The 25,000-nt window shown below is 37.6% G+C and overlaps 2 protein-coding genes and 1 long non-coding RNA gene across 8 annotated transcripts in view; 1 reads left to right on the forward strand and 2 right to left on the reverse strand.

The window, feature by feature from the left end:
* LOC125035372 (longitudinals lacking protein, isoforms H/M/V-like) overlaps positions 1-7,051 on the forward strand; it is an 18,735-nt gene extending 11,684 nt beyond the window's left edge. For 3 of the 6 annotated variants that reach the window (XM_047627727.1, XM_047627728.1, XM_047627729.1), the window contains exon 6: positions 169-1,013. In XM_047627727.1, coding sequence (XP_047483683.1) covers positions 169-456 — 288 coding nt within the window. In that variant the 3' untranslated portion in view covers positions 457-1,013. Of the gene's footprint in view, positions 1-168; positions 1,014-6,812 lie in introns of those variants that run through there. The other 3 variants (XM_047627724.1, XM_047627723.1, XM_047627725.1) reach the window with 2 other exon arrangements.
* Positions 7,052-7,680: 629 nt separating this feature from the next.
* Positions 7,681-12,085, reverse strand: LOC125035454. Its single transcript, XR_007115768.1, has 3 exons — positions 11,880-12,085; positions 9,130-9,231; positions 7,681-8,332 (listed from the first exon to the last, which is right to left on the reverse strand). It is a non-coding gene; the product is annotated as an uncharacterized LOC125035454 (long non-coding RNA).
* A 7,871-nt stretch (positions 12,086-19,956) lies between these two features.
* The window catches only part of LOC125034949 (beta-1,3-galactosyltransferase 5-like), a 24,425-nt gene continuing 19,381 nt past the window's right edge, over positions 19,957-25,000 (reverse strand). The window contains exons 3-7 of the mRNA XM_047626995.1: positions 24,693-24,798; positions 23,880-24,050; positions 22,493-22,603; positions 20,962-21,103; positions 19,957-19,995 (exon numbers count right to left, since the gene is read on the reverse strand). Coding sequence (XP_047482951.1) covers positions 19,957-19,995; positions 20,962-21,103; positions 22,493-22,603; positions 23,880-24,050; positions 24,693-24,798 — 569 coding nt within the window. The remainder of the gene's footprint in view (positions 19,996-20,961; positions 21,104-22,492; positions 22,604-23,879; positions 24,051-24,692; positions 24,799-25,000) is intronic.

The raw sequence follows: 25,000 nt of genomic DNA on the forward strand, positions 1-25,000 counted from the left end.
TGTGTGTGTGTGTGTGCACATGTCATTACATACCTAAGTGTGTGTGTGTGTGTGTATATACAACACTCAACTATTTATTTAAATACAGCTTATTCATTTTAATCTACATTAATTGCAAATTAAAGGGATTGCAGAGTTAAAATAGCAGATTTTCAATTCTGTTTTCAGAGAAAAATGGGTCGTCCAACATCAGAAATTTGGAAACACTACAAATCTTACAAGATAGCTGAGAAGACTGTTGCATACTGCAGATATTGTCTCTTGAAATATGGTTTCCCCAATGCCACCAAGATGAAGGCGCATATTGTGAAATGCAAGAAGTGTCCTGAAGAGGTTAAAAAGCACTTCAGAGAAGCTAACCAAGAGGCAGAATGTCTAGACAGCCTTGTGCTAAGGGAAGCCATCGGAGCAGTTCAGAATGAGCCCAAGGTTCTCTCAGACTTAGCTAAACCTTAGCCTCACCATCATCTGTCTCATGAGTATTTCGTTAAAAGATGTGACGCATTATTAGCAAACTTTTATATTTTAGATTGTAAGTTGAGGATCCTAAGCCAACCATTTAGTTTAGTGTTTTTATTTTTTCAATAGTTCTGAGAAAAAAGATGAATTAAAATCACATGCGGAAGATATGCTCTGGAAACATTTTTTAAAAATCCAGTAATTTTTTGGCTGTAAAATATGTTTGTAGAAAAATATAGCAGGAGTTAGTACTCAAGAAAGTGAGACAAACAAGTTAATTATTTCTGTTAGTATAGTCTGACAGTTCTATTTTTAGGTAGCTAATTCCACAGTTTCAGTTAGCATTTACATTTACACAGAAAATGCTTAGATACATGTGGATCTCACGATGTGTTACTATCATGAATGCCAATCATGTGTACACATTGGATACTCCATACTATTGTGGGACCTGAATTGACCTTTATTGAAGTTGTAGAAATACACACACACACACACACACACACACACACACACACACACACACACACACACACACACACACACACACACACACACACACACACACAGAGAAAGGCTGGAAGTAGTGGGAGAGGCAGGGGAAGAGAGAGAGAGAAAGAGAGAGAGAGAGAGAGAGAGAAAGAGAGAGAGAGAGAGAGAGAGAGAGAGAGAGAGAGAGAGAGAGAGAGAGAGAGAGAGAGAGAGAGAGAGAGAGAGAGAGAGAGAGAGAGAGAGAGAATCTTGAACAGTCTTCACTCCTTTGGAAGGATTTCTTTTGTCAAGACCAAAAATTTAATAAATAATTTTTTATAAGACAATTTGTTTCATTCACCAGAATTATATATTATTGGTATATTTTCATGATTCATACTTCTGCCAATCTAATATGCAAGGGTAACAGAATATGCCCAAAATACTTAAGAGGCTGCTTAGTAAAAAAAAATGATCCTGTGACAAATTGTAGCTGGCTTTTTTTTGCACCTATTCAAATATTGATCAAGTGATTAACTGTAGTTTTTTTCACCTTGACCTAACTTCACTATATTGACAAGCCCCCTCCCCCTAAAGTTTCATATGGGATTTTGCCTGCTTAAATTTATTACGCTAGTAAATTAAAATATAGGTGTCTCCCTTATGAAAACAAAAAAAAATATACTTCATTTGCAGTATCTGGGTTTTCTTCAACTCCTAACTAGGGGTGATGCATGCAGCATGAAAAACTAGATCCTATATTTCATAGGAAGTAATGTGGGGCACAATTTAGTGATATTGCACTCAACACTCCCTGTACAACCCTCTCCCCTCCTGTCCCCATCAACCCTTACTGAAGAGCTATAACACATCCTTCAACTTCGATATGTATCATATCCTCCTGTCTCTGTTATTAAAATGAATATATCCACTCAAAAATAGTTAAAAGAGAAATAGACTCCAGAGCAAGTATCTTTCCTTTTGTCTTTAATTTTATAAAAATAGCATTTGCTTGTAGCTTAATTTTTTAAAAATAGCATTTGCTTGTAGCTTAATTTTAAAAAAATAGCATTTGCTTGTAGCTTAATTTTAAAAAAATAGCATTTGCTTGTAGCTTAATTTTTTAAAAATAGCATTTGCTTGTAGCTTAATTTTTAAAAAATAGCATTTGCTTGTAGCGTAGTTAAATTTGGAGTGATTGTATGCTCTCAGACCTTGGCACTGCATTGCCTTTGCTTTCACCCATGCCATGCATCTGCTGTCTTTCAATGCAAACTTTTTTTTTTTTTTTTTTTTTGGACAAAAGTTTCAGGTCATATTTTTTATCAAAGATGAGAGACTTCCTGGGTTTGATTTCTGTAATTTTCTTCAGCATTTATCTTCTCTGTAATTCCTTGTCAGCATGACCAAATATATATATAAGTTTGGTAATTTTTTTATTTTTTATTTTTAATACTGAAAACGCAAAGATAAAACAAGATCGAAATTACAAAATAAATTAGGCGGATTAAGAATTGTCTTAAAAATGCAGATTAGTTTTTATCTCAGTTTTGGAACTCAATGACCATTTATAAAAAAACACATATTCACAGATGGGAAAACTGGAATTTCCATATTTCTGCCAATACACATAAAGCTTATAGACCAATCTTCAAAATGGGTTAGATAGATGTCGTACTTGCAAGCATAAAAGATAGGTAGTTGGATAATGAAAATAATCATTAATAACAACAACAATAATAATAACAATAATGATATTAATAACAACATAGTGTGGACGGTCTCCAAAAAAGGAAAGAGCACATCTCGCCACAATGTTACTGTTGTACTTGTACAGGCAAGAGAAGTTGGCTCGTGTCTTCCAACCTTGATAGTCTAAAGAAACAATTGTAGATATTGAGCACAAGTATTGGGGTAAATTACATGAAATGTGAGAAGGTTCCACTTTGGGCTGGACTAGGAGGAAATTAGATGCAGCAATGTTTGTGCTTCTGGTGACTCAGTTGTGATCTTGGATGGAGAGAAGTATTTAATTGTTCCTGGCTGTGTTCACTATGCTGAATATGATTTGTATATTATCCCTTGCCTTAGAGTATTACTAACATTAACTCTTACTAACATAATCTCATCTATTCCACTTTGTTAGGCTGTTCTGTGTGGTCATTATATATGAAAATTTGAGAATCGGTGTTTTGCCAAATATCTGCATGAAATGTGAGAAGGTTCCACTTTGGGCTGGACTAGGAGGAAATTAGATACAGCAATGTTTGTGCTTCTGGTAACTCATTTGTGATCTTTGATGGAGAGAAGTATTTAATTATTCCTGGCTGTGTTCACTATGCTGAATATGATTTGTATATTATCCCTTGCCTTAGAGTATTACTAACATTAACTCTTACTAACATAATCTCATCTTTTCCACTTTGTTAGGCTGTTCTGTGTTATCATTATATATGAAAATTTGAGAATCGGTGTTTTGCCAAATATCTGCATTCTCTATTTGTATGTTTTTGGTGCCACCTTACATGTAATATGGGGAACAGCCTGGCAATTGTCAGATAGGGATACTGTGAAAATTATATTACTCAGATCATCCTTTTTGAGGTCTTTAGATTAAAGTTACTAGAGAAATGTCTGTATATGTAACGAAAGACGCTCTACCCTTGACCCTGAAAAGCTAGTCAGGAAATGCATATACTGGCACCTGTGTAACCCAAAGGGTATATCACCAGTACTCTTTTAAACGTATTCATTGTATTCTCATCCCTAAATATTTAGTGGTATACAAAGAGTAATAAACAGCATTTAAAACAGAATTTTAATTATTAGCATCATAAAAAAACAGTTAAAATGAGTTTAGTGTCAAATCTTAGGTCTGGCCAGTGGTCACTCTGATCTTGTTGGTGACACATGGCTCATAATGTTGGTGTGTGAATGTTCTTTTTAAGGGAATGTAATTGTCAACATGAATTTAGTTTGATATGCATAAGAGTTACCATATAACAATCGGATCAGGTGTGTTCAGAACTTCAACCCAATCATCATGTGTTATCCAAGACCCGAGCTCAGACATTTTAGAATCTTTGTATAAATTTTGCTCAGCTTGAGTGCATGCGTGGCTGATTTTTATTCATTACTCATAGCAGCAACAGATGACCACTATTGTCTAGAGGTGGAAGGAATGTTGAAAGAAATAAAACAAATGTTTGAGGACAGGCTTGGCTAAAGCCGTCTTTTACAGGCGTCAATAAAGTTAATACGATATTAAAGTTTAATCCAAAGTCACAGCACGTACACCAGAGATTCATGACATTTGCCAGATGCTTGTATTTGTGTTATAACAATTGGCAGTCACCCCAATAATTCTTATATTACACAGTAATGCTCATAACAGGGCATTTGCTACTGATCCAGAGGTGTATTAATAGTTGATCCTGGATGCCAACATTGTGCATGCAAATTATTAAACTTTAATACTGGATTAATGTTTATGCCGCTTATAGAAAGGACGAAGTTTATGCAATTAAGAATTGGATATTAATTGTATTTGTGTTAATTATAACCCTTCAGCTTTATATGTGCTTAACTTTATCTTTGCACATTATAGGTGGTTCTGTAATTGACTACATCTGTTAATTAATTCATCATTTAATAAGATGACATGGTAAAACTTCATATAACATATAAGCACAGAAATTTCTTCCTTTGAAAATGCATCAGTATTTCCACTGTTATAGGCCTTTTTGTAACATTTCCGAAATCCCATAACGCATTGATACACTCTGACACATTATTGGGACCCGATGAAACATCTTTTCATTTTGTATCAAAGTGTTTGCCTTAAACTTGATACGGTTTGATACACTCCGCCAGCCAATCAGAGCAGATATTTGTCAGATATATTTCACACAGTCTGATACTAATTTATATTTTCATTAATCACGAATCGTATCGTAAGTTTCTTAATAAAACGCGTTATTGTAAAGGTGCATAATATGTTTCTGTGCCATTTTAACTCTACATCAAATACATTTTCACTCTATATGGGTAAGATTTGATGTCAATCATGACGATCGCCTGAATATGGTAAGAATTTCCAACGTGTCCGAGTTATATGACGTGGTATGGACTTCGGTGGGATGAATGTCTTCAAATTCATTCTGTTATAACCTTACAGGCTCAAACATGCCAAAGAAAATACTGTGTATCTTGATTTGTTGATATGATTTAAGTGAAGTAAATGTCCGTGATCATTGGAAATACCCATTTGTTTAATTTGAACAAGGAACTCACCCGCAGTGGATACGATGAGATGCAAATCTAATGCAATTTCTTATGTAATAAGAACAAAATATTTTGACAACCTGAGAAATACATTTAAACTCCACAACCTTGCGAAGCGAAGAGTGGTGTGTATAGAGAGGTTGGGGAGGTCAGGTACTTTTTCCTTTTTATTTAAATCTTCCACAATGTTTTGCTTGTAATTAATAATCATACCAGCATATTAAGTGCTTTAATGGTTTTCTATGGACTTTTTACGTGAAAAAACTCTTTTCAAAACTTTGTATGTCAGTACAAACTGCGATGATATGGTGTTGTGTGGTGACCACGATACAACTTGAAACAATGTATCGAAGTGTAGGTGTTTTGGGATGCAACCAAAAAAGCCTATAATATAAGCATATGTTTCTGTATATATGTGGACTATGTGTAAGTGTAGAGTGTGTATATATATGTATATGTTTGTAAATGTGTACATATCTACATAAATGTGCATATTTGTGTTTATCCCTGCTCTGTGGCAACCGGGATGATTTATGTGTAGTGAGGATGTCCCAATAACCTTTCGCACATACAATAATACTCTCAGCGTTGTTACATCAGAGAAGTATATCTGCAATATCCCAAATTGTGATTTCCCACATTACAGAACTTGGCTTTGGCAAAAACATAAAGTTAACGTATGAGAAACAACAGGCTTTGTCTAAAGCGCCAAATCCTCGACTTCCAATCCTTCTTTGCCCAGCAAGTCTTTTCTCCTTCAGTCTACGATAATCTTAACACCTGGGTTGACCTGTAGGCATGGTACCCCATGTTATTTATCTTATTCATCTTATTTATTTGTCGTATAATTTATCTTTCCGTCAGGATCGCACTCCATGCTGTAACTCTTTCATTTGCTAAGTGTTTTGCAATCATCTCATCTTTGTCTTTACCATTTCATTGGCACTTCGCTCTGCCTTGAGTTAGAGGCTGAATTTCCTCCACGCCTTCCAGACCGTTTCAGTCTCAATATTTCCTAAATTATCAATCTTCTTTTACGCTTTTCTCTCTGTCTGCATGTCGTTTCTTGGAGATTAACTTCAATTGCTGAAAAGTCCGTCTCCTAGTATTTTGTTTCAGCCCGTGATGCCTGTATAAGCTTTTCTATTTCGGGTGAATATACATTGGAGGGAAATAGAAGCAGTTGATATTATACCCAAACCATATCCGTAAATTTCCTGATGGGGGAGGTGGCCCGAGATGGAAAACTCAAAGAACTGGAAACCAAGCTTGCTGTGTGGTTTACTATTGCTGTTTTATTAATAGTGTGTTTTAAGTCAAACGGTATATGAATAATATTTCAACATGATTTATAGGAATACGCAAAATTACAGATGTTAGATTGGTCATGAGTTAGGTGAAAGTTGAAATGTTGCTGTCTGTATTCTCTGTCCTTATCAAGTATCATAGTACTGTCAATAAGTTTATAGAAAGATAGATATAGTTAAGTAATTGCATGTGCGCATATGAATGTATGAGGGGTGGAATTTTTCCCCTCCGTTTTAGCTGCAAATCACTGAAGAATAATACACATTATTTTTTTGTTTGTTTGTTTTCAGGGAGACCGAAGAATGCAGGCAATAAATCAAGACAGAAAGGCAAGAAGGCGCGGAAGGTGTGGCATTTGCCCGCGGAAGAATGACAAAAAGTCAGCTAAACAGTGTTCCCTCTGTTATAAATGGGTGTGTAAGATTCACTCGGTGGCAGACGGAAGGGTCGTTTTATGTGATAAATGTAGACCGCAGCAGTGGTTTTGTTGATTAGGAGAAATTTTATGAGATTAATAAAGAGAACGGTTTTTAAATGGTTTTCAATCCTTATCCCTTCATATTACTGTACATGCAATGGAACCCGGATTTATCATACAGGTCCTAAAGAGAACTGACAATCTGGCGTGTGTGTAGGTTCTCTCTCTAAATGTGAGTAAGGCCTCCGCTTTTGCGTCAACCCAACCATTTGGCCGCTTCTTCACGTCGACTCTTCATTAATAGGCCCGCATACTGTTTACATAGGCGAAATGTGGCCCCCTGCGGTAAATCGAAGTCATCCGCAAGATTTAAATTTGAACATTTCCATATTACCTCTCCATAAAACGCTTTTATCAAGTATATTGAAACCTATAAATGTATTTATGTTTAACAAAAGTATGTAATGGTACACCTTAAAATGTTATTCAAAGTAATAACAAAATGCAGTTTTGGAGACTTCAATTTCAACTTAAAATTACTTTTCCGTAACGAAGTATTATTCTTATGCCAATTATTCCTCATTTTCTTATTCTTCACAATTTGGTCTTTTTTTACGGACATCCCTCCTCGTAGTTCTGCCGGGGTTAATCAGCCCCTTTTGTGAACTCAATCATAACAGTTATACTTTACAAAATAAAGTCAAGGTCACGAAAATGGCATGGTTGCAAGGGGCGTTTTATATAGAAGTTGTTTCATATAAGAACATCACAAAAAGGTCAAGTCACGAAACACATTTTATACCATATAAGATTATCATTTAGGAAAGATCAAGATCACAAGAAGAGCCGATAAGGCTTAAGAGGTTCAAGTAAAATAGGGCAAAGTTACTAACCAGTTGCTGTCACATAAAGGTTAGTCACAAAAACGTTCATAAATAAAAGGTCACAACATGCAAGTGTGTCGTTTATTTGTTTGTGTTTGTATGATTGAGTTTGTTAGTTATTTTGTTTCTCAGTTCGTGTGTGTGACCTTTCACAAAGAATACTTTTACGAACGTATTTTCGTTTTTTCTTGGGGCTTGTTGCATCTGGCCATGTTCATTTACTGATGAGATCCCACGCCCTCTGTACATCCCATGGCGAGGCTTCATACAAGAAAATTCCATTTCCTTTATACCAAGAGTCGGATATTTTTTTCTCCAGGTAAAGGTGATTTAGCCACTCATGTTTAAGCTCAGCTACTCGTGCCACCAACCCGGTGAGGAACACGTCTTCTATCCACAGAAAGGGAGCAAGAGAAACATGATCCCAGAGCTTCTTGAGCGCTACGTTATCGATGATGTAAGCGGCCCCTGTGGCATACGGCGGGAAATCATTAGCAGCGTACTCCTCCTGCGGGGGATCAGAAGGACAAGCGATGCCATTATTTTAGTACGTAAAAGACACGTAACACCATTTCCATTTAGCCGGCTGAATCATAAAAAAAATACTTTTTCGCTAGTGTATTCTGACGAATATATATAGTATGGAACACTTCTTTATCACAAAGAGTGGAATCTCTTTTTTTTAATCTGGTATTTATAGCAATATCAATTAATCTATACAAATATTTATGCATCAACTTATAGGCTAGGCGCGATGACAAGTCTTTAGTTCCGCTCTTTTTCCCCTTGTTCATCTGTGAATTTCTTTTTTTTTTTTTCTTTTTTTTTAGTATAATTTATTTAAAAATGGTTTAGTAAGGACAATGGTAAAGAAAGGTAATAATAGAAAAAAGAAACTAACAAAAAGGAGATAAAAAAAACCCAGTTTGTATGTACAATGCATGGAGGCAAATAGGCGGGTTTTAGCTTGCGGTTGCCAACTGTCTTAAAGTACATTAGCTGTAACAGACCCCTACACCATGCTACATGTGATCAGAATCAGCATTGAGGCGTTTCCACTGCACTGCCATCGCCATCGCCCCTAATGACCTTAGCTGTTGACGCGACATATAGTTTTAAATAATCAATCAATCGTGTTTTCCAGTCGAAGTGTAATATCATGATTGGCACTAAGGTTTTAAAATTACGTCTTCACATCTGACATAATATCCGTTGGAATATATATCCGCTTAAGGTCAACAAGCCTTAATGATCAACTTGTTCTAACCTGATTACGTGAGTTAATATTAAGATATAAAGACCTACCTTCGTCAGTGCCCAGCGCCCGTCTCTATGAGGTGGTGCCAGAATGATTCTTCCGTATATTTTCCCGACAGCCGGTTTTCCCTCCTTTCTTTCCGAGATGGTCTTTGGAGAGTAGATAATTGCGTAATTCAGACTTTGTTTTACCTTTGGATGTCACGCCTAGGCCCTTCTCATAAAAAGAAAACAAGTAGAAGAGAGAATTTGTGTCAAGGGTCAAAAAGCGTGTAGATAAATGACAGGCTAGATTAAGTTTAATTCAGGTGCCGAGTTTCCATGCAAATGAAACACGTAAAAAATCATATACAACAGCGTTACGAAATTTCTTCCACACATGCATGTTCTAGATATAATTAAAATAAGCAATTGAATGAAAGTTAATATCAGTACTCGAAAAATATTTGTTCAGTTTCGTTTAGTATCATATTTTCCCAATGCTTCGATTAGTTTTATCCGGCGGTTAAGTCGACGCATGAAAGATAAATAACCCAGTTTTTGGTCCTTCGGTTGACTTTAAATATTTTTTTGTTCTTTTTAGAAAATGAGTCTATGAAGATTAAGTCATTATGTGGATGCTTCGAAAAGGTAACTCTGTATCCCTTCTTTTCAGTGTAAAGTCTGTATTAATGATGGCTTGCATTTTCGTCTATATAATTTTAAAGAGATTGATAATTTAAGTAAAATAATTTGAACGCGAGTCTGTCAAAACTATTTCTATCATCATCATCTTTTGGAGCTAACGCCGGCAGGGGCGCATAGCCGCATCCACACTTTGTTTCAACTTACGAGGGTCGCTCATGGCGAGCCGTCAGACAGGGGCCCGGCCCATCTCTAGTTCCTCACGACAGGTTTGATCGATCGGCCCAAGCCACGACCTTCTCGGTCGTCCCACAGGCCTCCTCCACCCAGGGTTGTCTCGGACAAAGACAGACAACCTGATGGGCAGGATCATCCTGCGGGAATCGAGCCAAGTGGCCATATAGCCTGAGTTGGCGATCACGGATTGTGCAAGTAACAGGTCCTGTACTGGTCTTACGGTGCAGCCGTTGGTTGGGCACCTGGTCCCGCCAACTGTACCCCATAATCCGGCGCAAGATTCTGTTACAAAAGGCATCAAGACGAGATTCCAGAGCACAAGATAGTGTCCAAGTTTCACTACCATAGAGTAAAACTGGCAGTATCATGGCCTTGAAAACACGTAACTTGGTCCTTCTGCACAGGTACCGGCATCTCCAAATACTCTTGTCGAGAGATTTCATGACCCCTGCTGCCAGGCCAATCCGTCTACTGACTTCCTGGTCTGACGGCCCAGAGTCGTAAACTGCACTACCGAGGTATATAATGCTCTCTGTGACTTCGATGTTTTCACCACAACGTACCGACTGCACAGGGTCTACTAGTAGGCCCCCAAAATCCTGGATCTTGGTCTTGGTCGAGGAGACCTCTAGCCCAAGGGGCTTTGCTTGATTGCTAAATTCATCAAGAGCCGCCTCTAGGGTTTCCAGAGATTCAGAGAGAATAGCAACATCATCAGCAAAGTCAAGGACTGTAACCTTGATATTGCCCAGAGTTGCTCCACAGTGACTTTGGACAGTAGCTCTACCCAGTATCCAAGTTATGCAAATGTTGAAAAGTGTTGGTGCAAGAACACAGCCTTGCCTCACGCCTGAACTAACAGGGAAGAAGCTCGACAGGCCCCCACCACACTTTACAGCACTTTCAGTGCCTGTATACAGGTTTGCAATTAGTCCAATAATCCTTGTTGGAATTCCTCTTAGCCTCAGTGATTCGCGATGCACCGTGTCAAATGCCTTGAGCTCGATGTAGGCTGTAAGCAGCCCACGTCCGAACTCACGAAGGCGCACTACAATGACTCGAAGCGCCAGGATGCGGTCTATTGTGGACTTACCAGGAGTGAATCTAGATTGCTCCGGCCTTATATATATATATATATATATATATATATATATATATATATATATATATATAGTTTTATACAATATATACAAGTACAGACCCATTTCTCGTTCTCTCTCTCTCTCTCTCGCTCTCTCTCTCTCTCTCTCTCTCTCTCTCTCTCTCTCTCTCTATATATATATATATATATATATATATATATATATACATATACATATATATATATATATATATATATATATAACGATGACATTTTATTGTATCTTATTGATTTTTATGGAATATTATGCAATACTCTGTTAATTGACATCATTTTTCTGACTGCATTTATTGAAAGAGATACGTGTATATATAAGACCCGAAAAATGTTAAAATCCGCCACAGGTGATACCCATTACATGTATTGGCGTAACCTGTTTTAGACCTGTAGCCGTTTGTGTAAGCAAAACTGTGTTTTCTAAATAAGGTTGTATTTCTCTATATGTCTGTCTGTCTTTGTCTGCCTGTCTCTCTCTCTCTCTCTCTCTCTCTCTCTCTCTCTCTCTCTCTCTCTCTCTCTCTCTCTCTCTCTCTCTCTCTCTCTCTCTCTCTCTCCCTCTATGTATATATATATATGAGAGAGAGATTTTAGTATCGATGGATTCCTCTTAGTCTGTAGTATACATATATGTAGGATATATTCCGCGGTACCCCCCTAAACTCCCACAATCTTGGCCCCGATAGCAGGGGGGGGGGGGGGGTGAAAGGTACCAGGGAATTTTCGGGTTAATCTAACCATAATATAGTAACATAATGATAACACCTCACTATACTGTTCAATGCAGCACTATACTGACCACTACAGGTGATTGCGCCCAACGTCGATGAAGTTGTAATAGATGGGCTGCATCTATTACTTGAACTGGTCTTTATCTGATCGCAGTGTGTGTGAGTTCCCACTGTATGGCTGGGTGCTGAAGGTGAAGTGGAGATCTAGGGGGAGCCGTTGTTGTCGTAGTTGTAAGTGTAAACATGGATGATGTATCTCTTTTGCCCGTGACTTTGCCAGGCGTGAAGTGAAAAAAAACAAAATAAGTTCACAACCAACATTACCTATATATATATATATATATATATATATATATATATATATATATATATATATTATATGTATATAATATATATATTACCTATATGTATATATATTATATATATAATATATATATTACCTATATATATATATATATATATATATATATATATATATAAACGGTTAATAAACATTTAACATCCCCCCTTTCTGTTGCCTTTCTTTTTCACTTACTATCTTGGCCCCCTATGTGTATGATCTGGCTCACCGACTAAACATCCACTGGACCGAGAATATCCGACATGGCATCGAAGGAGGAGCCTACTGCAGATATGGATGCCATAGCATGCCATTGGGAAGTACGATCGCCGTAGGCCTGCGGACCAGGAGATCGTCAGTGCATGCATTAAGCTGCCCCAGGATGTAGTGGAGTGGCGCCGCCTGCTGGGACGCCCATTAAATCAAGTCAAACTCCAGGAGCTCGTCAGCGAAGGTATCAGTCATCCCAAGATGCCAGAAAGAAAAAGGAACTCGTCAGTGCAGGTACCAGTCGCCTCACGATGCTGTGGAAAGACGCTGCCTGCTTTAGATACCCATAGACTCAGTCAAACTCCAGGAGCTCGTCAACACAGGTATTAGCCACCCGAAGATGCCGGAAAGGGCGCCGCCAGCCTGGATGCCAGGCGAAGGCTAAGGGACGACTGGACGTGTACGTAGCTGAGAAGAACCTCGACGAGAGCTGCAGCCTTCGGGCTAGTACAGTGGTAACGTGTCGGCGTCTCATCCAATGAGTCAGCGGTTTTGGCCCCGCCCAGGGCCTGTGGTTCGTACTGGGCTTTGTAACGTACAGATGCGCTAAAATGCTAACGTAGCGGTCTAGCGCTTCGTTGAGACTGTGCTGGGTACACTGCTGCATGGCGCCACTTGATCCAAGCCTTGTGGATGGGGATACCATGGATCAGCAGAACGTTAATTCTGTTTATTTTTTACCCCTTCAGTGTTAATTTAGTTAGTTATGGACCATGACCCATGTGTTATTGACCGAACAAAATGCACCCCTTTATTTTTTTTCATTTTTCAATATGAAAAAAAGAAAATCTTGTGTCACAACTATGGCATAACGTGGGAAAATACCACATATATTTCTTGCATGTAAGTTTGTTTTATATCCGATTAATTTCCGATTTTTTCTGAACATTTTCCCACTAATACGATATATAGCCCCTCTTCTCTACATGTACATATACATATACAAATACATGTGTTTGTGTATATATAGATTGATATATATATATATATATATATATATATATATTTATATATATATGTATATATATATTTATATATATATATATATATATATATATATATGATATCCAGCAGTAGCAAAGTTGCTCAAAGGGGAGATGTAGGTTGATCTTTACACACCTGCTCTGACAGGTGTGCAAAGCAGCTGAATCCAGTGACGTAAGTACAAGAGAGAACTTCAGTAGGAAAACAGTCTTTGTTTCAGCCGGGGACAGATGTGTGAAACTCAACCGTCTCATCGTGTATGATATTGTTTACTGATACACGCGCGTGCGCGCCCGCACACGCACACACATACACATACACATATACACATACAGGCATGCATGCCTATATGTGTGAGTATACATATATGTACGTATGTATATGTGTGTGTATATATATATGTATGTATATGTCTATATATGTACGTCTGTATTTGTATATATATGTATGTATGTATCTATGTATATGCTATCAACGAGAGAGCGTGGCCTTAGCGCAGGTGCAGGCCATGGTAGCGATGGCTGGGCGTTAAGGAAGGCGAGGAGGTACTTCGACAGGAGCAGATAGCGTAAAACGACAACAGGCGTCGGCGAAGAGGATGTCCTCGCAGGCTAGTTGGAGAATTAACACTGGCGTTGTGAGGTTCTTGAGCACCGCTTGCCACCAAATATCAACGAGAGAGAATGGCCTTAGTGCCGGTGAATGAAAGGGGGTCTTGCTAGGATGCTCGAAGTGCCAAAAGAGAAAGCAGGGCAGGGCACCTGTGTCTGCCCAAGGTAGAAAGGCAGCTGCTGGGGACATAGGTGTGGATTTTATCATCCAGCCTTGCTATGTATTGTTTACATATGTATATACATATATAAATATATATACATAAATATATATATATACGACATGGAGTATCTGACAATGAGTTATAGAGTTGTCGTGATTAGGTCATTAATAATAAGTGCTAAAAATTACGATTGAGAAGTAATCTGTGTTAGTGCTACATAAGAGAAAAAGATTCGTGAATATATAGAGCTTATAATCCAACCAAAATAGAAATAATAATTCATCCAAACGTCTCACAAGTCTATAAAATTAAATACTGGACCATGCATACATGGAACTTTTAAACTAAAAGGAATGCGAGAAAGTACCAACTAGGAATACTAGGTTCCATTACCATGCTAAATAAGTTCATAGGGCCCCAATGCTCATCGAGAGTACCACAGCAGATAGAAACAGCAGTCCAGTTACAAAATCATTAGAAAATGACAAAGAATTACATCCCCATACCCACAGGATGCTGAGTAACAGTACCAAATCGCACAGGTATTACAGTTTTTCCCTCAAGTAGATTTGCTAAGGAATAGCCAAACCGCCAGTATGTAAGTACAGTACATCACAAAAAGTCAGGTTTAAACAAGGTTACCATAAAGCAACAAGTGTAATCAGCCACTCGACAGAAGATCCGCCAGATAAATTATGTATTAGCAAAGTGTCATTCAAGCATTGGCACCTCAAACGAGTGCAAGACGCTGACTCAATATCACGAATACATTGAAAAAAGACTAGAGTGGATATGAACAAGGAATTCGCCATCTGACATAAAAAAACGAAATTTACTTCATACTTTCAAATAGGCGCGATATAGTAAAAAATGTGAAAGTTATTAATAAAGACAATGTTGGCAGCGACCAAAGAATGGTCAGAGGCCAAATTAAATTACACCACAGAAGGGAAAGGAACAATCTCATACGTAAGCCGCAACCAAATTTAGCTAACCTGAAGCAACAAAATTTAACCCTAACATCCAAAACAGATATTCACTTCTCAGCGGCGAAGATCTCAACATTGACCAAATCAACAAACAGTTCACTGACAAAATAACGGCAGCTACACTTGAAGTAGGCAGTAAAAGCATCAAGCAAAGCTCCACCAGGCTCTCGGTAGAAACTAAATAGCTTATTCAAAAACGTAGGGACATCAAAGTATAGTCAAATAGGAACAAATTAGAATTAGCTGAGCCAACAAAGACTTTAAATAAAAAGAAGAGAGAAGATGTATGGAAATTCAATACTCAAATAATAAATGAAACAGTCATCTCAGGTACCAGCATGAAAACAGGTAAAATAAGACTTTGAATAGGGAGAAATCAAATGTATACAATAAAGAAACCAGAAATGACATATAATAAGAAGGAAATCTTAAGAGTAGTGAAAGACTTTTACAGGGATCTATGCAACTTAAATGAAAAGCCACAGATAGAAACAAACGCGGTAACTAGAGACGTACCTAACAAAGAGAGGGAAAACACCAGGTGAAGACGGAATTAGTGTAGACCTTATAATAGATGCAGGAGAAATTGCAACAGTGAAACTGAAACAAATGCCTTCTCAACGGATAGACTCTGAAAGCTTAGAAAAATGCAAAAAAAAAAATATATATATAAATAAATAAGGGGATAGAAAGGATCTATAAAAACTATCGACCCATAAGCCTCCTTTCAGTTACAAACTGTTTACAAAATTCATCTCAACTCACATCTCTGACAGTCTGGATTCTAACTAGCCTAGAGAACAGGCAGGCTTCCACAGTGGATTCTCAACAACAGACCACATTCACACGCTCACCCAAGAATATGAGAAAAAATAAACGAAAATAGGAAACCCCTGTGCATAGCATTCACCGATTACGAAAAAGCATTTGACTGTACAAATACCAGCAATACTAGAAGCTATTCGAAGACAGGAAGTAGAGGTATATTGTAAAATATTGGAAGATATATACAAAGATAGGACAGCAACCATGAAGCTCCACACGGAAATCGATAAAATACTAATTAAAAAAGGTGTTAGACAGGGCGATATCAACTCATCAAAACTGTTTACAGCTTGCCTTGAGGAAATATTCAAGGGCCTAGGATGGAACGGAAAGGGTATCAAAATAGGAGACGAATACCTTAGTGGGCATGACTAATAGAGACGGTGATTCAGGTGACGTGTTAAAGTTTGCCCATGGTGTTTTCCTGATCCCTTGGGTCATAAATAAGTGATCTGGAAGGGGGGCAGAAAAAAATGTCCCTAAGGGTCCCAAGGGGGGGGGGGGCAGGGGTTTCGGGGTATACGAAAATACATCTCTTACATATCGCATTTATTTCTCCTAGCAGGTAACATTAATTCGTGAATGATATACCGTTTCTTATGTTCTATTGCATGAAGAATCCGAATATACCATTATTTTGTCGATTAAGTTTAGCCAAAAAACAGTACAAGTCATTTATGCACGAAAATGGTCGGTAATAAATATGATCATTGGTATAATCCTTCCAGAAACATGTATATAGACTTGAATACTGAAAATGTTTTCTTAATAAAAGTTATGCACCATTGAATTACCTATAAAATGATACCAAAACGAAAGTTCTATGTTGATAAATAAGAAAATAAAAGTGAATTATGTATGGGTAACATTTCATAACCTCACTCACAGATAGTCCTGAGATCCATTAGTTAGGGTAAACCTTGCTATCTATTTGGATACATAGGCCTATGTGTATCATTGAAGTGTTTGATTGTGTGATGGAAGGCTATTTTAGGATCTGTTTCGAACTATGATAGTTGTCATATGACCTGATTTAGTTTGATATATTTTTTCTCTCCACTTCCAGAAACCAACTGCATGCTGATATATTGGTCACTAATGTAGCCTATAAATGACAGAATAGTGTAGTCTTGAAGGGAAAAAGTTTCACAGGTAAGAACTGCTCCATACAAACAGTGATTAAATTTTGAGGTACTTTGTGTATTTACGACTGCTATTGTAAAACAAGTTTATTTGAGGTATAACATTTAAACTTGCAAAACAAGTTGCATGACTTTATTAAGTCTATCATCTTTAAATGCAAGAAAGCAGTAAAACGGAAGCCAAAGAAAGTGCAGATACTAAAACACTCAAGCTCACTTTTCAGCCAAATGTACATTGCAACAAATACTCGTGAAGGAGATTTAGACTTGTTTTTCTCTCATGAGGTCCATGCTTTTCCACCATCTATGGCTGAGAGTGAAGAAGTTATGTATTCTTCAAAGAAATCAGAAATAATTCACTGTCTGGAGAAAGCAGTTTCTGAGTCAACTAACCCTATTTCTGTGGAGCAAACTATGTCATATGATTGTCTCATTGTGGATGGTGGGGCACTCATTCACATGTTAGTTCCAGGACGTGGAATTGCAGCATTCACAGATTTTAAGACCATGTGTTTTAAGAAGTATATTCAATGTGAGCTAAGAAAGGTCTCGTCGCTCCATATTGTATGGGACACATATAAGGAGCAGTCTATCAAAGATGCCACAAGATCAGGAAGAGGAACAGGAGTGCGAATAAAAGTTGATTCAAATGTGAAAATACCAGGTAATTGGACAGAATTCTTGAGAGACAGCAAAAATAAAGCAGAGCTCTTTAAGTTCCTTGGAGATAACCCAGTTGACACCCAAAGCATCCCAGGTGACTTGTATATTTCCAGTGCTGTTGGAAAGAAGACAGTCAAGCATTGGGGACGAGGAGAAGACATGGAAGGGCAGTTTTGCAAAGAGGAAGCTGACAGTCGAATGGTACTACATATACTTCATGCACTGAGGATAGGTCATGCAAATGTTTTGGTGAGGACCTGCGATTCTGATGTAGTTATTATTCTAGTTATTCTGATGTAGTTATTACATTAGTTATGGTACGGGAAAGCATCGGCGCATTTTGAGCATCAGGGCAATTGTAGAAGCCCTTGGTAAAAGATTTTGCAGTGCCCTTCCTCTTGTTCATGCAGTAACCGGGTGTGATTCAACCTCTGCTTTTAAAGGTCGATCAAAAAGGATGTGCTTTACTGCCCTGAGAAAGTGTTCTCATGAGGTGATCGAAGCAATGGGTTCTTTCCAGCCTTTTATGGAACTCAAAATGGAAAGTCAGCTGTTCACCTCTCTTGAGCATTACATTGTTAAAGTCTATGGAGGAGACACACAAACTAAATCAGTAAACCAGTTAAGGAAGCAGATGTTCTGCCAGCGCTACCAGAATGTAGAAATGATTCCTCCAACTCAAAATGCTCTGTATCACCATTGTCAAAGAGCTCTCTACCAGAGCAGTATCTGGATATCTGCCCATGACTCACAAGTTCGTGAACCAGACCCTTGCTTGTATGGATGGAAGGAAACTGATGGGAAGTTACTTCCTCGGTGGATGTCTGTCCCACAGGTTGCATCAGTCTGCCTAGTAAAATGTGGCTGTAAGAGACCATTTAGCCGAGCCTGCAGTTGCTTTAAGAAGGGCCTACCCTGCACAGCCCTATGTAAATGTCTGTGCAGCAGTTTGTAAATAGAAGGATACTTTTATTTTTACACAAAATAATGAGATAACTTTACTCATGTATTTCAATCTGTGATTCGAGGCATTTTTCATGACATAAAATTATAATTTAAGTTTAATAAGCAGTCATTTTCATTTAAATTGATAAGTGATTATCATTTTCATTAGTTATATGTAAAATTGACAGCTTTGTTTTATGTAGGGTAGTACAATCATGTAATACGTGAAAGTGATGCATTAGGAGAAATATAAAATTCATATACTATTTACTAGATGAAAACTGTATATAGAGATTACGTAAACAAAACACATTATGCATGTCTAGAAACGGTACGCTTATTATACCTTTGAGCTAATGATGGATTAAGACACAGTATTTACATGAACTGCACATTATTCTGAAACTTAAATTGTGAAAGTTAAATAAGTGTATAAAAAATATGGCCTGTATTTTTCATATGCATTTTACTTTCTCACGTATGTACCTTTGTATATCTGTACCTAAAAAGATAAATCACGGCAATGTTCCAGAAAAAAATTATGTTGTGTGATACGTTATACATATATGCCAAAACAAAAAAGTTAACCCTAACTAATGGGTCTCAGGACTATCTGTGAGTGAGGTCATGAAATGTTACCCATACATAATTCACTTTTATTTTCTTATTTATCAACATAGAACTTTCGTTTTGGTATCATTTTATAGGTAATTCAATGGTGCATAACTTTTATTAAGAAAACATTTTCAGTATTCAAGTCTATATACATGTTTCTGGAAGGATTATACCAATGATCATATTTATTACCGACCATTTTCGTGCATAAATGACTTGTACTGTTTTTTGGCTAAACTTAATCGACAAAATAATGGTATATTCGGATTCTTCATGCAATAGAACATAAGAAACGGTATATCATTCACGAATTAATGTTACCTGCTAGGAGAAATAAATGCGATATGTAAGAGATGTATTTTCGTATACCCCGAAACCCCTGCCCCCCCCCCCCCTTGGGACCCTTAGGGACATTTTTTTCTGCCCCCCTTCCAGATCACTTATTTATGACTCAAGGGATCAGGAAAACACCATGGGCAAACTTTAACACGTCACCTGAATCACCGTCTTTGTTTACTCTATGCATTCATGCCTACTACCTAAACAATCTAAGATGATATTGTTCTCTTCGGTGAATCTGCAAATGAAATGCAGCAACTAATAAACGATCTTAATAGAAAAAGTCTGGAAGTCGGACTTAGGATGAACAAGAAAAAGACCAAGATCATGTTCCAGAGTAGAGTTCAATACAAGCAGATATGTGTACAAGGCGAAGTGCTATAGGTAGTGGACAAGTGTGTATATATATACCTAGGGCAACTCAGAGGAAATTAAGCAACGTATCAGTCTAGGCTGGAGCGCCTTTGGCAGACACAGTGGCATAATAAGAGGCTCCATGTCATTATGTTTAAAAATAAAAGTCTTTAACCAATGGGTCCTCCCATTTATGACCTATGGATTAGAAACATGACTACAACCAAATTACTGGAGAGGAAATTAATAAGTGCCCAGAGAGAGATATAGAGATGTTGATGCTGGGAATTAGCCTAAGAGACTGGATGAGCGCGACGTGGATCAAGGAACAAACAAATGTGGAAAATATACTTGGGAACTTCAAAAAGAAAAAATGGCAATGGGCAGGTCATATATGTCAGAGACAGGACGACAGATGGACAAAGAAAGTAACAGACTGGGTTATAGATAATATAAAGAGGCCAAGTGCCAGATCAATGACAAGATGGCATGACGAAATAACGAAATTTGGAGGACAAGACTGGAAACAAAAAGCGCAAGACAGACAAAGTTGGAAAAAATTGGGAGTGGCCTAGGTACTACAGTGGATTGATTCAGGCTGATGATGATGATAAACATATACATATATATGTGTATATATATATATATATATATATGTATATATATACATACATATATATGTATGTATGTATGTATATATACATATATATATTTATATATATAAATATAGATAAATATATATTCATATATATTCATATATATATATATATATATGTGCATATATGTTTATACGTATATATATATATATATATACATAAATATTTATTTGTTTGTAGATTGATATAGAAATAGATATATGGATATAGATTGTGAATTGTTGTAGAAGTGGTTCTGTATAGAGCAATTTACCTTCTGATTGATCTTTCCATATAACTCCTGAAGACTAGAGGGGTTCACAACCACGTCGTCGTCCACCTTGAGGGCGAAGGGGACGTCGGGGCAGTGGTGCACGACCCACGACAGCCAGGCGATGGTCTTGTAAGTCAAGTTCCTGTGGAAGCCACTTTAGGCTCAACATCTTGCAACCACACTGGATTTGTGAATATATATGTATAAATGTATTTCTTACTGTTTATATACAACCAAGCCCTGTATGTGCCATTCAAGGTCCAGATAAACAAGCCCGTAAAACCATTCGCCAAATTTAAAATGAAAGGAAGCAAACGGATGGAAAAACAAGTGCTAGAGCAGTGGCGAAAGCAAAGGCAGAGGCATATAAAGATGAGTATGAAAGCTTAGAAAAAAGGGGCATTAAAAAAGCCATAAGAATAGCAGTGATAGAAAATAAGAGATCGGCAAACTGCTTCCGGGTAAAGATAATCCAGGATGAAAATGGGTAAATAACAGTCCAAAGTACTTATTACTAGGTAGCTCCACTTCCATTTAGCCTGTTGGACCCGAAAATGAAAATGACATCTTCCCAAAAATATTTTCACAGCTGTTGATTGTAAGGACTCTTCGTTATCATAAATTAAGGGGGGAAATTTGGCTTTACTCCTGTTAATTATAAGAATAATCTGATGTCTGACAGCACACTCATTGGCTAAACACGATGACATCAGCAGCTCTACCCCGTTTTGACCCGGTTAGCCTGTGCAAACCATTAAGGTGTTTTTCTTCAGTGCATTTTCTTTAAAGATTGTTATTTAATAACAATGGTAAAAATAATAGAAATGAAACAAAAAATAATAAAAATATTTGCAATATCCGAGGTAAACGAGGTTTAGCTCTGAAGTTGCCAACTAGGATTTTCATCAAGGTTGAGTGGGGCTACGTGTATCGAAGTACCTTGATAGAATCATGAACGACAGATGGAAATGTTACTTTGAGAATATGATCAGCCCAGATAATGAAAAAAAGAAAAGTAAATGCTCCCAGTGAACTTGGAAGAGGAGGTGGAGCTAATACCAGAACAGGAGGTGGAAAAGGAAACTAAAATGAAAAACAGCAAGGGAAAATATGAAAGACACAAGATAAAATCCTGAAAAACTAAATTAATGAGATAATATTACCCGAGACCATGACAAACGAATAGAAAAATAATATATTAGTAAGAACCTTCTATAATAGAGGGAGTATTCAAGACATGTAATTATAGAGGAATAACTGACATCAAAACGCATACATGTCACATAAGCAAGACAATATTTGTGTCACTAACATTTATATGCTTAAAAAGCTTGTAAAAATCACACACTGTTTGCGACACTCTTCAGGACTGGATATGACTTTTTTCGGTGTGCTTAAACTAATTTTTACATGCCACATAGTTTGCGCTCCACATACGCATTGCACAATGGTGTGTGCGAGTGTGTGTGAGTATGCGTGTGCGCGTGTTGTGCCTGTGCCTGCGAGCGTGTGAACACAAAAAATCAGTTACCGATATGAATCATAGAAGTTGTTTTGAATAATGTCATTAAACTGCGCCATCTCCTCGTCCACGGCGGCCTGCACAGAAGCGTTGGCTGTGGCTCCGATCACAAACAGAAATCTGGGAACGAGAGAGATTAACATTATTACGTCAAAATATGTTCGAGGCCAAGCATGTACTGCAGGTGAATCTCTTTAGGAATTTAGTAACGTACTGCGCTAGGAGTCTTTTTTCTATCGAAGGATTATGTAAAAGATGATTTTTACCCAAATATTAATAACATACCACACGTACACACACACACACAAACACCTATACACATACACACACACACAAACCAACACACACACACACACACACACACACACATACACACACACGCACGCACACACACACACACACACACACACACACACACACACACACACACACACACACACACATACACACACACACACACACACACACACACACACACACACACACACACACACACACACACACACACACACACGTATCACTTCTAGTATGAAAATAGACCAGGGAAATATTGTTCTTTTTCAAACCACAAGTGTTTTCCAAAGAGCGTTAAACACAGAGACGTGCTCCATTCAGAATTTGTGTGCGTAGTATAAAACACATTTTAAAGTTTATTTTAAATGTATTTTATTTAACCCGCAAGCAGATTTAACTGCAGTCAATCTAGAGCTGTTCCATAGTGTTTGTATGAATATATGAATATATGTGTGTGTGTGTGTGTGTGTGTGTGTGTGTGTGTGTGTGTGTGTGTGTATTTTTAATGAAATAAAACTACTTCTGACAACGGGTATATTCACAGCAGCAAAACACAACATGTAATGGCGGTCGTGGGAAAACGTGGTGGTGGGCCGGGACTCGAGTCACAAGGCAACCGACAGACGAATCTCGGATTGAACTCAACTTCAGTCAACTTCAATCAAACTAACTTCCAGTGCGAGGAGAACAGACCAAACTGCCTTCCCCAAAATTCCCGGAGATATAGTACGCGGAGACTCAAGATAATATCCTTTCCGAAATGATTGCCTTTTATGCCTATGTGTGTGGCACATATGTGTGTGTGTATGTATATATATATATATATATATATATATATATATATGTATGTATGTATGTATGTATGTATGTATGTGTGTGTGTGTGTGTGTGTGTGTGTGTGTGTGTGTGTGCGTGTGTGTGTGTGTGTGTGTGTGTGTGTACATATGCATATACATATATACGTGTATATATACACATATATAGTGTATTAATTAGTTTAAGAATATATAATTACTCTGCCTATATCACACACGGAATGTTTTCATCGTATCCCTTCGAGGATAAGGAGCAGCCAGTATATGTGTGCTAACATTTCCCTCACCTGAGATCTTTGCGAGGATAGTAGACCGGGTTGGCCCAAGTGTTCCTGATCCGGTCTCGGCGCTCGCGGTGGTCGGGGCTCGAGGTGACGAAGGCGATGACGGTTACCTGCGGCGGGCACGGCGGACTGGCGGGGGCGTGGCGCCACTGGACCTCACGCTGGATGCGGTTCCTGGTCGTCAGCAGGATCCCAGAGATGCGGGAGAGGGAGGGTTGGTGTGAAACAGAGCTTACGCATGGAATATAATCGAATTGAAAAGTTATGGGCAGTTCAGTTTACATGTTGCAAATTTATACTTTGGTATTGTTTAACGCTTCTCCTCGACAAAAGAATATGGTCTAAGGGAAAAAATGACGTAAATTAACCGTGGAGTGTGCCAGGATCCAGAACTATATATGAAATTTGGAGCTAAAAGCTTTTAGGGGATATCAAAGCCATGTGTGAGATTAATTTTTTTATGACATTTCTAACTAATTCATGAGAATTGCTTACGCTTTCAGATTTTAATTTCTCATACAAAAAAACAAACATCAACCGCGATTACTAGAAACAAATCTCGTTCTGTAGTATTCAAGATAAAACTGATTTATGATAGTGCACATACACATATATCAATAACTGCATTCTAGATGAAGATATTAATGATGATAAAGACAATCATACTGGTACTAATACTAATGCTAGTGATAGTAGTATTTTAATAGTGATGAACAATTATAAAAAATAGATGATAATAAGCATAACAAACAATAAAACCAACAGCAGAAATTGGAACACAAATAAAAAGAATATCAGTGATAATAGTAAACTTACCCATATGAAATTTTGTATTTTGAGAGATCGTGAGTAATGCAAGAAATTCCATAAAAGGTTATTAGCACCACTGTCATCAGCACCGCCAACATCTGGTTAATATGTCCTGGATGGATGAAACAATACATTTCCCATGAGATTATGATTTAAATAAGTTCTTATATAAGATAGCACCCAGAAATCTATTCCTTAGCATCATCAAATAATTCTCATCAAGAAAAGCATTCAATCTGATCGTTACCTTTGAGAGAACTTGCCCTTGAAATGCCCCCAGCCACTAAACCAAAAAGTTACAATTGTCGCCTGGC

This window comes from Penaeus chinensis, chromosome 19 (assembly GCF_019202785.1).
Source record: "Penaeus chinensis breed Huanghai No. 1 chromosome 19, ASM1920278v2, whole genome shotgun sequence".
NCBI lineage: Eukaryota > Metazoa > Arthropoda > Malacostraca > Decapoda > Penaeidae > Penaeus > Penaeus chinensis.